Source organism: Strongyloides ratti (genome assembly GCF_001040885.1).
Source record: "Strongyloides ratti genome assembly S_ratti_ED321, chromosome : 2".
In the NCBI taxonomy this organism is placed as follows: domain Eukaryota; kingdom Metazoa; phylum Nematoda; class Chromadorea; order Rhabditida; family Strongyloididae; genus Strongyloides; species Strongyloides ratti.
Window position 1 is genome coordinate 5,747,708 of NC_037308.1, and position 20,901 is coordinate 5,768,608.

General features: G+C 23.1%; 6 protein-coding genes across 6 annotated transcripts; 3 read left to right on the top strand and 3 right to left on the bottom strand.

The window, feature by feature from the left end:
- Positions 1 to 231: 231 nt before the first annotated feature.
- On the top strand, positions 232 to 1,902 carry SRAE_2000182700 (Hypothetical protein; the record flags this gene model as incomplete). Its single annotated transcript, XM_024652824.1, has 3 exons — positions 232 to 475; positions 525 to 1,383; positions 1,431 to 1,902. The coding sequence occupies 3 exons, from the start codon at positions 232 to 234 to the stop codon at positions 1,900 to 1,902; spliced, it is 1,575 nt and encodes a 524-aa protein (XP_024506362.1).
- A 1,041-nt stretch (positions 1,903 to 2,943) lies between these two features.
- Positions 2,944 to 4,584, top strand: SRAE_2000182800 (Prolyl 4-hydroxylase alpha-related protein PH4[alpha]EFB; the record flags this gene model as incomplete). The annotated part of the gene is made up of 1 exon (XM_024652825.1): positions 2,944 to 4,584. One exon carries the CDS (start codon positions 2,944 to 2,946, stop codon positions 4,582 to 4,584), a length of 1,641 nt encoding a protein of 546 aa, XP_024506363.1.
- A 114-nt stretch (positions 4,585 to 4,698) lies between these two features.
- SRAE_2000182900 (Astacin-like metalloendopeptidase) lies at positions 4,699 to 5,998 on the bottom strand (the record flags this gene model as incomplete). Its single annotated transcript, XM_024652826.1, has 5 exons — positions 4,699 to 5,281; positions 5,336 to 5,473; positions 5,524 to 5,647; positions 5,694 to 5,812; positions 5,874 to 5,998. The coding sequence occupies 5 exons, from the start codon at positions 5,996 to 5,998 to the stop codon at positions 4,699 to 4,701; spliced, it is 1,089 nt and encodes a 362-aa protein (XP_024506364.1).
- Positions 5,999 to 7,559: 1,561 nt separating this feature from the next.
- On the bottom strand, positions 7,560 to 11,133 carry SRAE_2000183000 (Formin, FH3 domain and Formin, GTPase-binding domain and Formin, GTPase-binding and FH3 domain and Formin, FH2 domain and Armadillo-type fold domain-containing protein; the record flags this gene model as incomplete). The annotated part of the gene is made up of 3 exons (XM_024652827.1): positions 7,560 to 10,372; positions 10,428 to 10,908; positions 10,957 to 11,133. 3 exons carry the CDS (start codon positions 11,131 to 11,133, stop codon positions 7,560 to 7,562), a joined length of 3,471 nt encoding a protein of 1,156 aa, XP_024506365.1.
- A 5,963-nt stretch (positions 11,134 to 17,096) lies between these two features.
- SRAE_2000183100 (60S ribosomal protein L3) lies at positions 17,097 to 18,691 on the top strand (the record flags this gene model as incomplete). Its single annotated transcript, XM_024652828.1, has 3 exons — positions 17,097 to 17,461; positions 17,706 to 18,282; positions 18,434 to 18,691. The coding sequence occupies 3 exons, from the start codon at positions 17,097 to 17,099 to the stop codon at positions 18,689 to 18,691; spliced, it is 1,200 nt and encodes a 399-aa protein (XP_024506366.1).
- A 266-nt stretch (positions 18,692 to 18,957) lies between these two features.
- SRAE_2000183200 (Pre-mRNA-splicing factor CWC22 homolog) lies at positions 18,958 to 20,634 on the bottom strand (the record flags this gene model as incomplete). The annotated part of the gene is made up of 1 exon (XM_024652830.1): positions 18,958 to 20,634. The coding sequence occupies one exon, from the start codon at positions 20,632 to 20,634 to the stop codon at positions 18,958 to 18,960; it is 1,677 nt and encodes a 558-aa protein (XP_024506367.1).
- Between the last annotated feature and the right edge of the window lie 267 nt (positions 20,635 to 20,901).

Here is a 20,901-nt window from a genome sequence, read left to right on the forward strand (position 1 = left end):
AGAATTCAATATACGTTATATATTATGCCTTAAAAAAATATGATTACAGTCACCGTTTTTTGCATATATTATTTTTTTCCTACTAAAAGGACTAAATAACATTTATTATACATAATTTTTTTAGTATACATTATTGAGTTTGGAGAAATGTTTAAGCCGCCTTTTTTTTATACATTCTATTATTCCATCTTAGAAACTGTTGATTCTAACTAAAATTCATCTTCATGTAAAATGTCTCCAAAGAAGATTAAATTAAATAATTTTAACATAAGAAGTAATTATTTAAATGCTACTTCAAATCAATCATCCAAAGATCGCAGTAAATTATTTAACAAAATTTTTGTCAATTCCACCAAAAGGAAATCTGATGATAGTCATTTTTTAAAACCAGTATCACCTATAAAAGTTCCAAATTTCCAGGAAAAAAAACGACGACCAATCAAATGTCTCCAGAAAGATTCATTTCCAAATACATGTAGGTGCTCTTATATTAAAAAGTATTAATTTAATAAAAAATATTTTAGTAAAAAGAAAGTCATTTGACAAACAGACTGAAAAAAATCATTCGGATTTTCACATTTCTTCAATAAGGAAACTTTTACCCAAATTAAATAATTATATGATTGGTGAGTTACACTATGATGTAATATCATCGGACAATGTAAAGATAAAGAAAATGCAGGAATACGAAGAAAATAATAGTAATAATTTTCTTGCAAGAGATGTTGATTTATGTGTATCAAATTTACAAATAAGTAATTCAAAAGAATTGGTTGAAAATGATAATATTGTAGAGGAGCCTAGTACATCACAAATGTCATGCAAAAATACACTTTCTTCATGTTACACAACTAGAAATCAAGAAATATCTCCATCAAAAACTAACAATTATAACAATGATGAGTGTGCCGAAAAATTTGTTACAAATATTGTGGAAGGTGATGAAAATAAGGTTGGTAATCGTGAGGGATCAATTATTGAAGTTCTTTCACCAGTAAAAATAAACAACGTTCCATGTTTATTTAACATTGAATCAGTAAATAATGATGGTAATAATATCAAATGTGAAGAAAACATAAATTTATATATGTCAAGAGAAAAATATTCTAAAATTTCAGATATCAATAGTATAAATTTTGAAATTTCACAATTTGAAAAAATTAACGAATATGAAAATAATAGTCAAAAATCAAATGTTGAAAATGATATGAGTTATTATGACAATAATGAAGATCATATTAATTTTGATTGGAAATCAAATGGAAAAGTTAAAAATGATATAATATTTAAAAGTAGTCAGTTTCACTGTACAAATAAAGATATCGTTCCTGAAACTCAGTTTAGCCAATATACAAATCAATATTTCCCTTCTCCAGCAAAAAAGTATGTAGAAAAATTTTAATGTTATTTTAGTTTTAATTTTTTTTTAGTATGCGATGTTTTTTTGATCCTCCTACACAAATATTTAATGAGAATCAAAATCAATTAGCAACGAATTTAAAAAATCATCATATATTTGGTAGTCGAAAACGAGGTAGACCAAATAATCGACTAAAAGTAACACCTCATGGAAAGTGGTCGTGGTTACATGATTCATTTACAGATTACTTGAATAAGAATTATTGTGAAATACAACGTCAAATGCATGATATGATTGTAAACATTAATCTATTGAAATTTGAAATTTCGTTGGTTGCCAGCTTTCCTATATGGGGTGTTGTGTTTTTTAAACAATGTAAATATAATATAGAAGAAAACATTGCTGTTATATGTTCAACTTTAAATATATCAAATATAAAGATGGATCGCGAATATATATTTAAAATTCATCCTCAATATAATTTTGTCGTTTATTCACCCTATGAAAAAGTTATTATTAATCCAGTAATGAATGTTTTATAAAACAATATTTAACATCGTATTTTTTTTATTCAATAATTTTTTTAAAATCTTAAGAATAATATGTTGTATTGATTGTATTAATTTATCATGATAAAATTAGTTATATAAGAGTATGCCGCACTCTGTAATTTAAGACTACCTAAACTAGTTTTACAGGAAATTTACACGTCAGCTTTAATATCTTTAAGTTAAAATAAAAGTTATGAAACATGAATAAATTTTTATCTGTTGCATTTGTTTCTAGTAAATAGTCTTACAAACTAGAATTGTAGTTATGGTTGTACGTGCCATTTATAAATGTATATGCAATCACATAAATATTATTTTATATTTATCTGTTTATCTGTTAGATGCTCATCAGATGTCAAAGTTTTGTAGTAGGAATAAAATGATATAATTATAAATAAATTTATATTACTGATTGAAGAGGTGATCTTTTTTATTAGTTTGCCATTCGCGACGCTTATATTACATATTTTATTATAAAAGTAAAATAATTGATTATTAAATAATTTTAAAAATATCAAATAATCATTTACTGTTTAATTGTTAAATTTATATTAATTTTAGATTATAAATTTAGATATATCTTATATTTATAAAAAAATATTGTAATAATAAATTTATTTTCTTTTTTTTTTTTAAATAAAAATATAACAACTAATTTTTATCAATGATATATATCATTTTTAAAATTATAAAAAATTAAAAATTTTTTCAATTAAAATATTCTTATTTGTTGTTGTTTTTATGAATAAATAAGGATATAAAATTGTGAAACCAGTATACTTACGTAATTATTAAAAGAAATTATTTAAAAAGAGAATGTAAAGTTGTTATAGTATTATTGTAGACCCTTAGGAAATACACATTTCTTATTAAAATGCACATATCTTTTTAGTATATATAAAATGACCTCCTTCATAAAACATAGTAAAAGTATTGTATTAATTTTTATGATTGTTATATACGATATTATTTTTTCTATTGTTACATTTAAAAATTAATTTTTTCTTTTTTAACCAAAAATCTTTTTTTTAGATGAAATTTTTTATAATTACATTATTTGTGGTGATATCCACTAATTTAATAAATTGTGATGTCTTCACATCTATTGCTGATTTAAAAAATCTTATTGAAATGGAAAGACAATTTCCTGATGTTATTGAAAATTACATTGAAAGTGAGAAAGATCGATTAGAGACATTACGAAGAATTGCAACACAATTTAAATCTGGAGAAATGAAAAGAGATATAGAAAATATGACAAATCCTATTAATGCATTTAAAACTATTAAAGAAATGACAGAAAAATTTAATAAAATTTCTGTTGTAATGAAAGAAAATAAAGGTGAATCTTTCTTGGGAGATTTTGCTAACTCACATACAAGAAGTTTTCCTGGTGATGAAGACCTTAATGGAGCAGCAATTGGTCTTTTAAGATTACAAGATACTTACAGATTAGATACAAAAGAACTAACTGAAGGTATAATTCATGGAAATAAAAAAAGTGAAAGAATGACCATTGAGGATATCTTTGAAATTGGACGTCAATCATATACTTCTGAAGACTATTATCATTGTCTCATGTGGATGGAAGTAGCAAAAGAGCGTGCTTTAGAAAGTGATAGTAATCATAGGTTATTACCTGAAATTATGGAATATTTGTCATTCTCATATTATAAACAAGGTAATTTAAAACATGCATTAAGAGAAATTGAAGAAATAGTTAAAATTGCTCCAAATCATCCACGTGCAAAACGTAATGTTAAATGGTATGAAGATGAATTAGAGAAACAGGGCGTTAAAAAATCAGAAATGAGAAGAAATTTTGGTAGAGTTCAAAATCGACGACCTGGAAGTTATGATGATTCTGAAAGAACAATTACTGAAGCATTATGTAGAAATGAAGTTCCTGTTAGTGTTAAAGAATTATCTAAATTATATTGTTATTACAAAAGAGATAGACCATACCTTATTCTTGCACCATTTAAAGTTGAAATCTTAAGATTTAATCCTTTAGCTGTATTATTTAAAAATGTTATGAATGATGATGAAATTTCTACAATACAAGATTTAGCTACACCTAAACTTGCTCGTGCAACTGTTCAAGATTCAGTAACTGGAAAATTAGTACATGCTTCTTATAGAATATCAAAAAGTGCCTGGTTAAGAGAACATGAACATGAAGTTGTAAAAAGAGTAAATAATAGAATAGATTTAATGACTAATCTTGAGCAAGAAACTGCTGAAGAACTTCAAATTGCTAATTATGGTATTGGTGGACATTATGATCCTCATTTTGATTTTGCTAGAAAAGAGGAAGTAAAAGCATTTTCTGATTTAGGAACAGGAAATAGAATTGCAACAGTACTTTTTTATATGACAGAACCTGAAATTGGTGGTGGAACAGTTTTTACAGAATTAAAGACTGCTGTTCAACCTTCTAAGTATGATGCACTCTTTTGGTATAATTTACTTAGATCAGGAGAAGGTGATCTTAGAACAAGGCATGCAGCTTGTCCAGTATTGTTGGGTGTAAAATGGGTATCTAATAAATGGATTCATGAACTTGGACAAGAAACAAGAAGACCATGTGGTTTAAAACCACATATTCAAGAACGGTTTGTTGGTGATTTAGGTGGTCCAGAACCTCGAAATGCTCCAAATTTTCATCCATAATTAATATTTTAAATAAATAAATAAATAATTAATATATTTTAATTTAATTAAATTAGGGTTACAAAAAAAAATTATAAAAATAAGTACTTATCACATATTTATATCTAGAATAATTTAAACCATTTTACATGATTTGCAGCACCATGAATCCATAATTGGACCGAACATTTTGCAAATTGTTTTTGGGCTGTCTGAGTCACTTAATAAACTTTTACAAACATTTGGAAATAAATCACTACAACCATAATCTGTTGTAGTTTGTTGTTTTTGTGTTGATGTTGTTGAAGATAACTCCATAGTTGAAGTTACTTTTTTTGGTATTTCAGTACTTTCTGTTGTAGATTTAGTTATTGCCTCATCATCATTTTGTTTATTTTCAAAATTATTAAGTTTGCTTTTCCAATTTTTATCATTCATACATTTTTCACAATTGTATATTAGACAAACTTTATTGTAATCAGCTTTAGCTACGTCTTTGACTGTTCCTATAATATCTTGATAACGTTTATCTAATGTTTCCATTGTTATTAAACCAGGAGCTCTTGCAAAAGAATTTTTTCCATAATGCATAATTGATTTGTAATCATATGGTATATTATATGTTGTTGCTTCATCAGTATCAACTTTTGCAAATTGAGGATACATCCATTTATCAATATTTTCATAATGAATTTTAATATATCTATCACGATCAAATCTAAAAGAAAAAAATAAAAGAAAATTATAATATTTTCAAAATATTAAAGATAACCTCATTTGTTCATGCCATAAACCAACTGTATGAAGTAATTCATGAACCACTATTTCAAATGCTAAACATGTTTGATAGATATTTGATTCTAACATAATTGTTTGAGGGCCACCTTCTCTTCCAACTAATGAATAACATCTAGAAAAAAAAAATAAAATTTATTAAAAAAAAAATTTTTTTTTAAATACCCTTCATTAAATTGATTATCAAATTGTACATAATCTTTTTCTTTTTTTCTTGGTTTAAATACAATACAAGTATTTTTTTCTATGGCATCCATAGCTCTTCTTACAATTTTTCTTTCAGTTAAATCTATTTAACATATACATATTAATCAACATAATTAATAATTACTTACTAAATTTTCCTTTTATTGTATATGGAATAACAAAGTGGTCTTTTTCTTGATTTAAAATATTCCATTTTTTATCACTACCCGGTTTTAATGCATTCCTTTGAATATTACTTTTAGAAGGACTATAATTAATAAAGTAAAATGATAAAAAAATTAACAATATTAATAATATGGATATCTTACTCATTAAAAACTGTTCTTAATTCATATATATCTCCATATTTTTGATTAAAAATATCAATAACTTTTATTCCATAACCAATATACACAAAAATAGCCAGATGAAATAATGTAAATTTATTAAGCATATCTCTAAAAAAACATATATATATATATATTAATAAATTTAATAAAATAACTTCTGAATAATGAATGTATCATACATATTCTGAAAAATGCTTTTATACAATTTCTTGATATTAAATTAAATATATCATAATATTTTTTTATTTATATAATCTTCATCTAAATTTATATTAAATCCCGCCTTTATGTTTATTCCATAGAAAATAAAATGTCTAAATATACAAGTCTTGTATATGATAATAAGAGTGATTGTTTATTAATAATAAATATAATTGTTTTGTCTGATATTTCTTATAAAAAGGAAGGGAGCGATTTTTAATTGTTTTCCTTATTTAAAATATAATTTTTTATACAAGTATTATTAAAAGTGGAAGTAGTAAAAGTTTCAAAGTTTTAGAAATTTTTTGTTTACATAATGATAAATTGACAATACAAAAGAAATTATAATATAAATTTTATATAAAAATGTGTATTTTATTTATTATTCGTTATCATTTTAGATATTATTATTTTTATTAATAAATAAAATTTTACTTTTTGTACTTTTATATAATAAAGAGAAAATTTTTAGAAATTAATATCAAAAAAAAAAAAAAATGATGTAATCATTTTACAAAGAACATGCAAAGCTGTATAAAGAATTTTTCTGATTAAATATTTGTATAATTTAAACATTTCAGATATTTTTATATATTACAGTTATGTAATTTTATTGTATTTTTTAAAATAATTATTATTGTTTTTTTAAAAATGACTAATAATGTCCAAAAAAAAAAACTTTTTTTTTTATTTGTATGGATAATTGCGTAATATTATAAATATTTAATCTTATTGTAAATATGGCAACTTTTTTTTTACACTATAATTTTGCATGATTAGTAACATATCAACATAATTCAAGTTATATTATTTAATTAAAAACAAATTTCAACATCATTTATATATATATTTTTTTGATATCATTGTAGTAATTCATTATCAGACATTAATTTTTCTTATTAAAAATTACTTATATATTTAAATTAAACATATTTTATTGAAAAAAAGTTTAGTTTTATTATATTTAAAATTAAAAATATGTTAAAAAAAATTATTGAAATATATCTAAAGCACATTTACAAATCAGCAATTATACTTTTAAAGTGTTATAGCTGTTATATTTACTTTTATATCAAAGTTATTGTGATATATCATAAAAAATAATAAGACATACTTTTAATTTAAAAAAAAACCAAATAAACTTAATTTATAAACAATAATAGTCGTTTGAATAACAAAATATCACAAATTTATTAATTAATATACTTAAAAAAATCATAAATTTACAGATGTACAATATAAATATATCAATAAAGAATATACAAAAAAAAAACTAAAAATTTAACTCCTACCATTTTTGTATACATACAGGTACAAAAAAATTACATATGAAACTGACAAATCAACATTCCATTTTTGGCAATAACTCATAAAACATATTAAAAAAAAAGCAATTTTTAACACGTATATTCTTTAATCATAATAAAAATAACTTTTTTTTATAATGATTAATCGTATAAATAATTATCGTTCTCGATTAACTTCTTTTGGTACAACTTTTCTATTTCCAGTACTGGGACTTCTACTTGAATTTCGTGGTCTTCTACGTGAAGCTGGAAAATTACCACCTGCAGCCATGTATGGTGAATCTTTGAGACCGGATATTAATAAATCAAAGTCACCATGTCCCATTTGAGTTGAATCTAATTTTGAACCATTCTTTTTATTTCTTGAACGACCATTATCAAGTCCAGCCATAATTTTTGACTCTAACTCATTTAATAAATCTCCATTTTCTTTATTATTCTGACTCATTCTTTTTCTTTGTTGATTTATTTTTTCTTTCTTAATTGCATCATTTTTAGCTCTCTCCTCAATAACCCTTCGATTTTCATTATCTTTAATTGCTTGTATAAAATTTTTAGAAAATAAAGCAATTTTTGAAAAAAATATATTGGGTTGTTGCGATTTAGGATTTTCACCATAAACTTCTACACATGAATTAAAAGATATTGTTGCTGTTTCACATGCTGTTGACAATGCCTGAACACGTTTCTCTGTTTTTTCAATAAATTCTTTCAATTGAATTGGAGAATCAGGTCCTTTAATATTGTACTCATTTTTAGCTTTCTCAAAATGTTGTTCAATTTCTTTTATATCACTTAAGACTGTCTCCCACATTATACTTGATGCTTTTTCTGAAAATTTAAGTTCTTCTGTAAAATATATGAGATCTGGAAATTGTTTTTGTATAGTATCAGCTATTAAATGTAATAATGAAATTGAACGATCATAAGGTGATTTTAAAATATGAAGTGAATCTAGAGATGCTAATTTAAACCCATAAGCTCCACCTTTTCTGGATGAATTCATGTAATTTCCAAAAGCCAAAACAATTTCTAAAACTTTATGGAATAATTTTGCATCTTTAATACATTTAGAAGCAGCTGTTAAATTTGACAAATTTGGTTCTATTAATGCTGCACTCTCCTCAAATGATGCCATAAATAACATAATTTCTAATTTATGTTTTAATCTTTCAATTTTCATTAAACTAGCCAAAAATTGATCCTCATCTGCTAAGCAATCAAAATTATTTTCATTTTTTAAAGCATATTCTTTAAACATTTGACACTCCTCCATTGTTGGAATAATTTTAAGTAAAATATCAACAGATTCAGCTGGGAGAGATTTTAAATCAAAACGATGAACAGCAGCCATAATTTCAGATCCACTTTTATTTAATTTTCTTTTTGTTATTGCAATATTTTGTATTCTTTTACCATCTAATAATGATTTTTTTATTTCTTTTGTTGTTGTTGACATTCCTCCTGATGATGTAGTTGATTGTGATCCAGGTGACATTTGTGTTTGTAAATGTGAATCAATTTTTAAATTTGTATTAACTGCTAATGATGCTAATTTGAATTTTTCTTCTAATTCAGAGAAATCAATGATATCCAATATTTTGTCATCATTAAGATTAGAAAAAACAGTTTCTTTTACTTGTGTAGGTTTCATTGGTGTCCAATTAAGGAGAGGAAGTTTATTTTTAGTTTCAACAACCTTTTTAATTGGTAATGCTTCATTAGATGGTAATATAGGCACTTTTTTGTTTCCACCCATAGGTGGTGGCGGTGGTGGTGGGGGAACTCCACCACTATTTTTAGATGATGTTGGTAATGGAGGTGGTTGTGGAGGTGGCATTGACTTTTTATTTTTATCATTTGGTAATGGTGGTGGTGGAGGTGGTGGTTGTACAGTTGAAGTTGAGCTAGTTAAATTTGTCCTCTTAGAACCACTTCCAGGTAAAGGTGGTGGAGGCGGTGGTGGTGGAGAACATTTCTCTGAACTTTTTTTACTTTCAATAATTTTTAATTGTTGATCTTGTGCTTTTTTCAAACCAATCTCCATTGTATTTTGAATTTTTTCTAATTCCTGAATCCTTAGTTCAAATTTAGCTTCCTTTTCTTTCATATCTTTTTCTTTTTGCGTCAAAGTTCTTTGTAATGTATTAACATGATTATCATATTCGCCTCGAATTTTTTCTTTTTCCTCTATTAATTCATTCATCCTCCTATTTAACTGTTCCACATTTGATATATAATCAGCTTCAATAATTTGTATATCTTCAATTTTCCTTGATAATTTATTTTCTAATTCCTCTTTTTCTAATAATAAATTTGCTTTTATAGAAGAGTCTTCAATTAAACTTGCAATATCCAAATAATTATCTAAATAGGCAATTCTTTGATTTTGAAGACTTTCACATGGATTATCCTTTAATTGCTCCAAGTAATCATCTAAACCCAACATTGTAAATTCATATTGCAAATAAGCTCTATAATTCATATCTTCAACAGAATGAACTAGTATATTAATAAATTGCATACAGCTACTCATAAAATCAACATGAAATTGTTGTGGATTACGAAAATATCCCATTAAATATTGAAAACGTGTAATTTCTTTATGATCTAATTTAAATCTATTGAAAGAATTTATTATTAATTCATGTCCACCTTTAACTAAACATATAGCTGATAATAATTCCATAACTAAAGCTTTTGTTCTTAAAGATTGATGTAATATACTTCTTGTTATACAATAAATAGCCTGTGGATCATTAAAAACCATATTAAATCCATTTTTATTATTCATGATGGCACGTAGACATGATACACAAACATGAATATCATTTTCAGGATTTCCAAGATATTTATTTAATTTACCCTTACTTTTTCCCTCAATAGCTTTTTGAAATAAATTTTGTTTTGTTGGTACAGGTAATATTGATGGCATATTTGTGAGTGATGTTTGACGATCCCCTATATTTCCTAGAAAAAAAATATATATTTATTAAAAAAAAAAACTTTTTTAATTTAATTATACCTTCATCATGGCCACTTGAAGAGTTACTTGTTAAGGTATTTCCACCATAATATTCACCACTTGTGTAACTAAAACCTCCACTTGTACTTAAAATAGATGCAGTTGTAGTTTGCTGAGGTATATTATCAGCATTCAAAAGTTGATTTTGTACAACAGAACTTTGTAATTGCGTTAAATATTCAATCAAAACTTTTAAACCGTTATTAGTAGATGGATCAAGGAAAGATTTAACCCAATCAATAGAATTTGTTCTCAATGAAATTTCAATATGTTTTAAAATAGAAGTTGATGTATCATTACCAAGTTTCTTTTTACTTTTTTTAAAAGTTTTTGGATCAAGATATAGAGAAAGTTTTTCTAGATAAACTGATGAATCTGTAACAGAATACATATTTTTTTGATCTCTTACTAAGTCCCATTTTTTTTTCAAATCATAATCCCTTAATAACCTAATTTTATCTGGAGGTAAATCCATTTTTTTCTAAAAAAAAAAAAGAAAATACTATTTTAATAAATTGTATAAACATACTAAAACATTTTCAAATTCTTCTAATATTTCTTCTTCACTAGGTAATGGTAAATCTTTTCCATCTAAAGCTACTGGTGTTTTGTCATCATTAATATTATTACCATTGGCGGATGATCCTGAAGATAAACTTGGTGATGGTGGTTTATTCATGTTAGATGTTTTTTCAATAACAACCATTATAATAATAAAATTTTAATAAGAAATATAGTTTGTATAAAGTATGATTTTATAAATTTTTAATTATATTCTTTTCAAAGGAAATAATTATTAATATACTAAAAGTTTGTAGCATTTAATTGTAATAAAAGATTCTCCAAAATTTTACTTTGAAAATACAATTAAAAATTATCAAAATTATAGAATATCATTTAAAGTATTGATTTAATAATTTTTTTTTTCTAAATATGTTTATCTAAAATATTAAAAAACAAAAAAAACTTTTTAAATAATGAAAATTGAATATTTTAAAATAGATATTAAATAGAATGGTGAATGTCGGTAAATAATAAAAATCGGAATATATAAATTTTTCCTTTCATCATGCAACATAAAATTTTTACAATCTACCCCATTTTAGTTACTTCATCTTGATCACGCCAATGTTATAAATAAAAATTTGATACATTCAAAAGAATATAAATAAAAAAAATGGAACCTTCAAAAGTTTTTTTTTTATATCAAATATTGTCATTACGATTAATATTATATAAACTAATTTTATATGGATAATGTTTATTTGTATACTAATTATAATAATATATCTTTGTAATTTTATATATATAAAGTAAAATTTAGATAAATGAAAGTTCTTTTTAATAAAAAAAAATTATATAATTATAATAAATATAAATAAATTTAATAATAAAATTATTAAAAAAAAAAGTGGCATAAGAAAATTAATTGAAGGTATTTGAATAATGGATGCATATGTCGCACAGCAGTCTAAGACATTTGTTTTATTCAATCACCATCATTATTATTCATCCTTAAAATGCCATTAAATCAAGATATATAGATATTAATGCAAGATTATGATAGAATTATGTCTTAAGAATAAACTTTTGTTCACTTTTTAATAATAAATCTATTATATATGTATTGGTCATTCAATTAAATATATACTATATAATAATTAAAAGAAACAATACAAATGCACTTTATCCTAAACTTATAACAAAAAAAAAACAATTATAATTAAAAAAAATATTATTATTAGTTATCAGTAATAAGTATTATTTAAGGTCAAAATATTATCTCCGCAACAATCTATTGAATATTTATAATTTTTACTATAAATAAAAACGGAAAAAGCATCAAATCTTATATATTATATATGTATAAAAATTATTTATATTAAAAATAAAATGCTTTTGTGCATTGTATTAAAAAAGATCCCCTAAGATTAAAAACAGCAAAAAGAAAATAAATAACTAGTTTAAAAGTTACTGACCGCTGTTGTCATATATTTCGGAAGTATGTTACACAAAATAGCTTACTGCCAAAAGAAAATTTTTGCTAGGCAAAATGTAATACTAAAAGCCTGTTGTTAGTATAAATATATGGAAAAATAGAATCAATACTAGTAAAGTAATGATAAGGTTTAAAGTTAAGTAATAATTAAATAAACTTTTAGATTTTTTTGTAACAATTTATTATTATTAGTATTACTCTTCTTTTTTTTTTTACAAAAAAAAACAACAATTTATTTTTAGTTTCTTGGTCTAGGAAAAAAAAAATTTAACATGTAAAAGTACAAAATTTTATTTGCTTAAGCTGTTAAAATAGTTAACTATGACAACATTATGGTAAAATTATTATAAATGTTTACATTCACATTTTTATCATTGAAAATTAAGATAAGGTAACTACAATATAAAAATATTAATAATATATTTTATAAATTTATTTATATATATATATTATTCTATCATTTTACATTGAAGAAATATTAAATGATAAATAGTAGTACTTCTATTATATAAGTAGCTAAATAAATTTAAAAATTTCGACACTTATGGAAAATCTATGAAGACATAAATACAATGATAATATTTATGTAAGCATATGTTTTGTTAATATTTTAGATTACTAAACATAACTTTAATTTATTTAAAAGTCACTTTTGAAAGTTTTCTAAAAAAAAAAAAAGTAAAAATTTTTAACAAAAAAAAAAAATAATTTGTATTTCACAAGATAAATTAGCTTTAAAAATTTATATAATTATTATAAAGAAATACCATTAAAAAAAAAAGTTAAATAAGTTTAAACAGCTTATATAATATGTAATTGTTCAAAAATTTTTTTTTATACTATACTATATTCTATGCAAATAAATCATCAAAAATTAGAAAATAAATTGTTTTACAATTGTATAAAAGTTATTTAAGACTTTTTAAAAATATATTTCTTCATTATTAAAGAAAATAAAAAAATATATAATAATATATATTAAATTTTTATTAATAAAAAGATATAATATTGTATATTAAAAATTTTTCAAATAATTTAAAATTAAAATAGAATATTATATTTTATATTTGTATTATTATTTCTTTAATGAAATTATTATATTATACTTATATAAAAATATCATTTTTCATATATATGTTAACTTTTAAAAATAAAATCAATTGTTTAATTGGTATTATAAACATTAAAAGGAAGGTTATTTAAAAGTTTTGACTATATACAAAAAAGAAAATTTAGAAGAATTTAAAATGAACAATAGATTATCTAAAGATTCACTTTCATAAGCATCCAAATTTTAATTTACATTATTCTATTGATAAATAACCTATGTTCAGATAGTCATTCAAGTGTTTATAACTAGTTATGGTAGAATCAATCTATTTTAATATATAAAATTATATTATTTTAATGTAGATATATTTAAGGTATAGTAATGGTATAAACAATACATATGTATATATATATATATAAATGTTGATTCAACATACCTATTAAAATAAAGTCTTTTTTTTTTAATATTATTTTCAATTGTATATTCACATGATTGAATAATAAAAATTGATGTCAAGTTATTTATCATACTACAAACCAATACTCTATTTTTACCTAAGAATGACTCATATATCATTAGATATTTAAAAATATTTCTATTAATAAAAAAATAAAAAAAAATATTTCTTGACAACAACTTATTTTTAAATAAAAAATTCTTAACAAATATACTTCAATCATAGCATTTGTACTTTTTTTTTTTTAACAAAAAGTTTAATGTACAATTCTATTATAATAGTAAAATAATATAAGAATAGCCTTTGTATAAATATTATATATAATGCCTAAATAATTAAATATTAAATTTTTTTATGCCTTAATTTAATCTTTAATCATAAATATTTACCAAATCATCTTTATTCAGTTTATTTTTTTTAAATAAACATTTATTTTGTAGTCTTTTTAAATGACAAAGCCAAAAAAAAAGGCCTAGTATTTAGGTTGATGATGTAAATCAAATATTTGAAATTAAAACAATATATTATAAGAGGAAAAAATGAATTTTTTTTAATGGAAAATGTTTATACAGTTAAACTTAAAGTTAGTAATAATGATAAAATCATGGGTTTGTCATAAATTATATATTGTTTTCCAATTAATATTATAATAATAAAAATATTTGATAAAAAAAATGAACATATTAATTTTATATTTATTTACATATTAATATGATTTGACAAATAAATAATAATAAATAGATATATATAATTATAATACCTTATGTATATATATAGAAATAACTTTATAATTATAAGTATACTGTCTTAAAAATTCATTCAAAACAATCAAATAGAAAATATAAAAAAAAAATTAATCAACAATCTTTCAATTACTATTTGAAGCATTAATAACTGGAAATTTACACGATCAACTTAATTTTTTATAAACTAAAAAATAAAACAAATAATTATCTTGAAAATAAGGTATCTTTTAATAATAATTAAAATATGTAATACAAAATTTTAAACTTCTTACAAAAGGTTACAAAACAATATTATAAATAAAATAGATAAAATATTTTATAAATGAAAATAATATAAGACATTTTTTTAATTATACAAGAACAATATTAATTACATGATATTTATCATTCAATTTAGAAGGTCAGTCAAAATATCAACTAACATATTATCATTGATACAATGTAAATGTTAATTTATATTTTAATGTTTGACTGTTTATAATTTTAAAAAAAAAAAAATTCCAAAAATTACTATATAGAGTTAATTTTCAAGTGTTTATTGTTAAAATCAGAATTAACATTTTTATACATAAAAATGTTCAGTTTAAAATAAAAAAAACTATTTAAATTATAAATAAATAAACATCTTTTATTTGTACCAATTTCAAAATATATATAAACATTAAAATAATTATCATTTTATGAAATATCATTTTAAAACAATATTTAAAGTAGTCATATAAAAATAAAATAAATCATTAAACATAATAAAAAAAATTCATGCTACTAAGAAACAGTCTTAGAAACAACAATTGTTATATTATAATAAAAAAAAATTTTAAATATATAAGAAAATATTTAAATTATGTTAAATTTATTTTATTATTATCATTTTAAAACAATGAACATATAGCTTTATACATTAATATAATGTATGACAATATTTTATACCAAATTATAATAATAATATTACTTTTGTTAAAATATCAAATAAATCTTACATATATATATAAAGGGTTTGGATTTCTAATTTTATTTCGGATACTTTAATTATATTTATAGTAATATATATATATGTATAAAATAAATCGACAATTAGACGTATGGCAAATAATTAAGAATATTTAAAAGCAGTATATTCTTTATAAAAGTACATTCAAAAATCTTAATAGCGTAACAAATGATTAACTCATTTTAGAGTCGTTAAAAAGTAATTATTAAGATGAAGAAAATTTTTCTCTGTTATACTCTCTATTGACTATCTTTTTTGTGAACATAAAAAAAAAATCTGTTTAGTTTATTATAACACTCATAATATAAAATTTAATTTAATTTATATTTGATACTATCAAATCATTCTAGAATATTGTTATTCTTAATTATTTTTTTTTTGTTTTAATATATTACAAAAATAGAAAAAAAAATTAAATTAAATTTTTATATATAAATTTTATAAACAATCTTTCATTAATATTAGAGTAATAAAAAAAAAAATATCTTTAAAAAAAAATTCTATTTTCCTAAATAATGATAATAATTAATCATATGAATATATGAAATTTTTTGTTAAATACAAAAACAACACATATCAATAACATGAAATAAGATAATATTTATTGATAATTAATTCTTGATTATTTAAAGTATGTTTTACAATTTTAATTTGAAGAATTTTGTACAATATCTTATCTATAAAAATTTAATGACACATACAATTGAAAGTATTAATAAATGAATGTGAGGAGGTATTCATTAATTTACAGTTGTAATTAAAAAAAAAAACGTACATATGATTGTATAAAATTTTTTATTTTATCATCTATTAATGTTGACATTAAATACATTATCCTAATTCGTTTGGTTATTAATACAGTATGAAATTTCTTAATTTTTTTTTTGTAATAAATAAGATAAAAAATTGTAAAGTACAAATAATAAAATACTTGAAGTATACTATGTTAAATTTATTTTTTTTAAAAACAAATTAAAACGTATGAAAAAAAAATCAATTTGATAAAAAATTTTGTCATTTATTAATAAAATTTTATGTTATGTTTAAATTATTAATAATTCAATTATTACCAATTTGCACAATTGATATACATTTAAAATCAATACTTCATTTTAATATTATATTTAAAATTAATTCATACAGTATCATTTTAATTTTAAAATATTATTTAATTTTATGTCACAAAAATAAAAAAGAATGGCTTAAAATATTAAAACACAATAAAATTTAATAGGTATTTTACCAAAAATGTTTCTTGAAAAGAATACTTGTAATTATACTCTTTATTCCAAATGATAGTAAACTATCCCATAGAAATTAATATTAAAATTTTAAATAGTTTCATTTTTTACTTATATTTATATTCGTGTTTAATTTTTTTATTATATTTATATTATATTTATTTTAATTTTTTTTAGGGTTACAATGTCTCACAGGAAATTTTCTGCTCCTCGTCATGGATCCATGGGATTCACTCCAAAAAAAAGATCAAGAAGACATCGCGGTAAATGTAAGGCTTTCCCAAAGGATGATCCATCTAAGCCAGTTCATCTTACTGCTTTTATGGGATTCAAGGCTGGTATGTCTCACATTGTTCGTGAAGTTGAGAAGCCAGGTTCTAAAGTCAACAAAAAAGAAGTTGTCGAAGCCGTTACCATTATTGAAACTCCACCAATGGTTATTTTCGGAATTGTTGGATACATCGACACTCCACGTGGACCACGTGTCTTGAAAACTGTCTTTGCTGAACACTTGTCTGAAGACTGCAAACGTAGATTCTACAAAAGCTGGTATGTTTTTATTTTATTTAAAGCCTTTCAGATTCTCATTTCCAAAATTGTTGAGGTGTTATTTAAATACCAATCTTTGGTCAGTCTTCTTAATGAAGTTTCCTCTCCTCTGATTTATGTCATGAGAGATGATAATGATAAAAGATAACTCTCCAATGACAATTTATTGTTACGAGGGAATGAGAATTATGTTTCGGGCTGTTTACCAAAGCCCTGTAACGAATTCTCATATCTTATTTTCTAGGTATCGTTCAAAGAAGAAGGCTTTCTCTAAGTATGCCAAAAAATGGCAAGATGAAGTCGGTAAGAAGAGTATCGAATCTGATCTTGAAAAGATGAAGAAATACTGTTCTTCTATCAGAGTTCTTGCTCATACCCAAATGAAGGTTCTTAAAAGACAACAAAAAAAAGCTCATATTATGGAAATTCAAGTTAATGGAGGAACCATCGCTGAAAAAGTTGATTGGGCTAAAGAAAAACTTGAAAAACAAATTCCAGTTGAACAAGTTTTCAGCCAAGATGAACTTATTGACTGTATCGGAGTTACCAAGGGTAAAGGATTCAAGGGTGTCACTTCTCGTTGGCACACAAAGAAACTTCCAAGAAAGACACACAAAGGTCTTCGTAAAGTCGCTTGTATCGGAGCTTGGCATCCATCTCGTGTTGCCTTCACCGTTGCTCGTGCTGGTCAGAAAGGTTACCATCATAGAACTGAGATGAACAAGAAGGTCTTTAGAATTGGCAAATCATGCCTTACCGCTGAAGGAAAGAACAATGGTGCTACAGAATTCGATTTGACTGAAAAGTCTGTCAACCCAATGGTAGGTTTATTTTTCCTACAGTTGATTTGTTATTACAATGATGTCATTTGCTTAGCAATTCCAAATTTATATGAGGAAACTGCCGCGTACTGAGTTATACATTTCAACTAAATTTTTAATTTATTAAAATATAAATAATTAATTTTTTTAGGGAGGTTTCCCACATTATGGTCTCGTCAATCAAGATTTTATTATGATTCGTGGATCATGTATGGGATCAAAGAAGAGAGTTATCACTTTAAGAAAATCTCTTCTTACTCACAAAAAAAGATTTGCTTTTGAAAAGATCAATCTTAAATTTATTGATACAACATCCAAATTTGGACATGGTCGCTTCCAAACCTCTGCTGAAAAGAAAGCATTCCTTGGAAAACTTAAAAAAGATTTTGAGGCTGAACAACAAGCTTAAGGTTTTGGAGTTCATCAATTGTTACCCTTTTATTGTTAAAAATAAAGTTTTGTTGACTAAAAATTATTGTCTATATATTGTTTTAAAAAATTATTATACTTTGTGTTTTTTTTTTCTAACTTTTATTTTAAAAACAAAGTTTTATTATACATTATAAGAATTGTAAAATTTACAACATAATTAGGTAAAATACAATTTATTAAAATGAAAATTATATTTACAAATCAGAAAATATTAAATAATAAAAAAACCAGTTAATCGAAATTTTAAGAGCTTAATTTTTTTAATCTTTCTCTCATATCTAACGTAAGCTGTCCCAGATCAATCATTGTAAAATAATTTATAGCAAACATGATATCCTCTCTATTATTTCGGGGGAAAATTCCCTTCCATATATGAGCCATTTCAGGATCTTTCATTTTTTCATAAAACTTTGCAGCACTCATATTCTCAACAATAGTTTGAAAAACAAATTTTAAATAAATTCTCCCTGCTGGAGTAGTGTCTTTTTCAGTTAATCTAACTATACTTAAAACATCCCAACTGATTGAATTTGTAAAAAGAAGATGTGAAACAAGAAAGGCAACATTTCTTAATTGAGTAATTGGAAACCGATGAACATTCGTGTAAGCATCTTTTGCAATCTCCTCGAAACACTCTTGGAATTCTTGTTTTAAATTACAAAATCTAGCCGCTAGATTTCCATAAAAGTTTTCATATGATCTCTGTTGAGCACACGCATCAACAATCATATTACAAAGTTCTTTTTCAAGACCTGGTTTCCATTCATTTTTTAAAAGTTTATGAGCTGCTTCTTGATAATCTAGAGATGATTGAAGTGTAAGATAAACAGATTTACGTAAAGCCGTTAATTGATCATCTGTTAAGTCAATAATTTTCATAGGAGTAGGGTTAGTGTTACTCTCATCAGCGTTATTTTCTTCGTCTTCATTCTCTTCTTTTACAGTACCACCCTCTTCTTCTTCCTCATCTTCATCATCGTCATCTCCAAGAATTTCTCTTTTTATTTCATCATATTGTTTTTCATTTTCTTCAAAGTTTGGATCTAACATAAAATAATTTAACTTATTTTCAGGATCAAGAACTTCTGTTAATGAAATATTATGAGTTATTTGATCTTCTTCCTCTATAAGATCTAATTCCTCAGGAACAGAAACGTGAGCTGCAAACTTTTCTTTTCTAGTTTGAAATAACACTTCAATCATATATTGGATTCTTTTAGAAATAGTGTCAGTATTATTCAAAATAGATCTTAATCTTTCAAAAATAGCAGTAATCCCTTTTGGTGAAATTTCTGTTAATTTCATACCTATTTCTCTAATGAACGTTATACTCATTTCAATAGAGTCATCTGTAGGAGTTTCCATAAGCGTAAAAAGTATTTCGAGAGATAACAATTCATGTATAACATTTTGATTTGTTAAATGAGCAATAAATTGCAAGATTTTTTTTGCATTATCTTTATCATTTTTATTATAACATCTTTTAAATTGAATGACTAATCTTTTAATAAGAAGTTCTCCAATATTTGGAAATTTAGAATTAATCAAAGAAACAAAAGCAGCATAAACATTAGAAAATGTTGGAGAAAAAGCTTGTGCTTGAATTAATGCTTTTACAAGTAAACCTTTTCCACGAATAATATTAACCTTCATTAACTCCTGAAGCACAGGAACAATATTTTGCGCATTCAATTTGTTTACTGCTCCCTGAATCTTTTTTTTTAATAATTCCCAATTTAAACGTTGATAAGTTTCTGAATTTTTATCATCGATTTTTGCCATCATTGCCATCATTCTAGATGGAGGCATATAAGTATTAATACTTAATGGTTTTAATTCTGGTTTACATTCTTTTTTTTCCACATGTTTAGAATTTTTTACTTCTTCAGAAGAATTAGTAATTTCTCCGTCATCAGACATTATAAAAACTAAAAATAAATTATTTAATAATATACAAAACAAAGTGACCGAAAAACTATAATCATAAAACAACTAAAAAAATTAAATAAAAGAAATGAAAATGAAATTATAAAAAGTATATAAATATAGTATAATATGTTTGTAATTTAACTATTAAAAAAAAGTAAAGTTTTAATATAAAAATAAAAAAGATTTTAAAACTTTTATAACTTATACAATTTAAGAATACAATTTAATATACATATAACTCCAAAAAAACAAAATTTT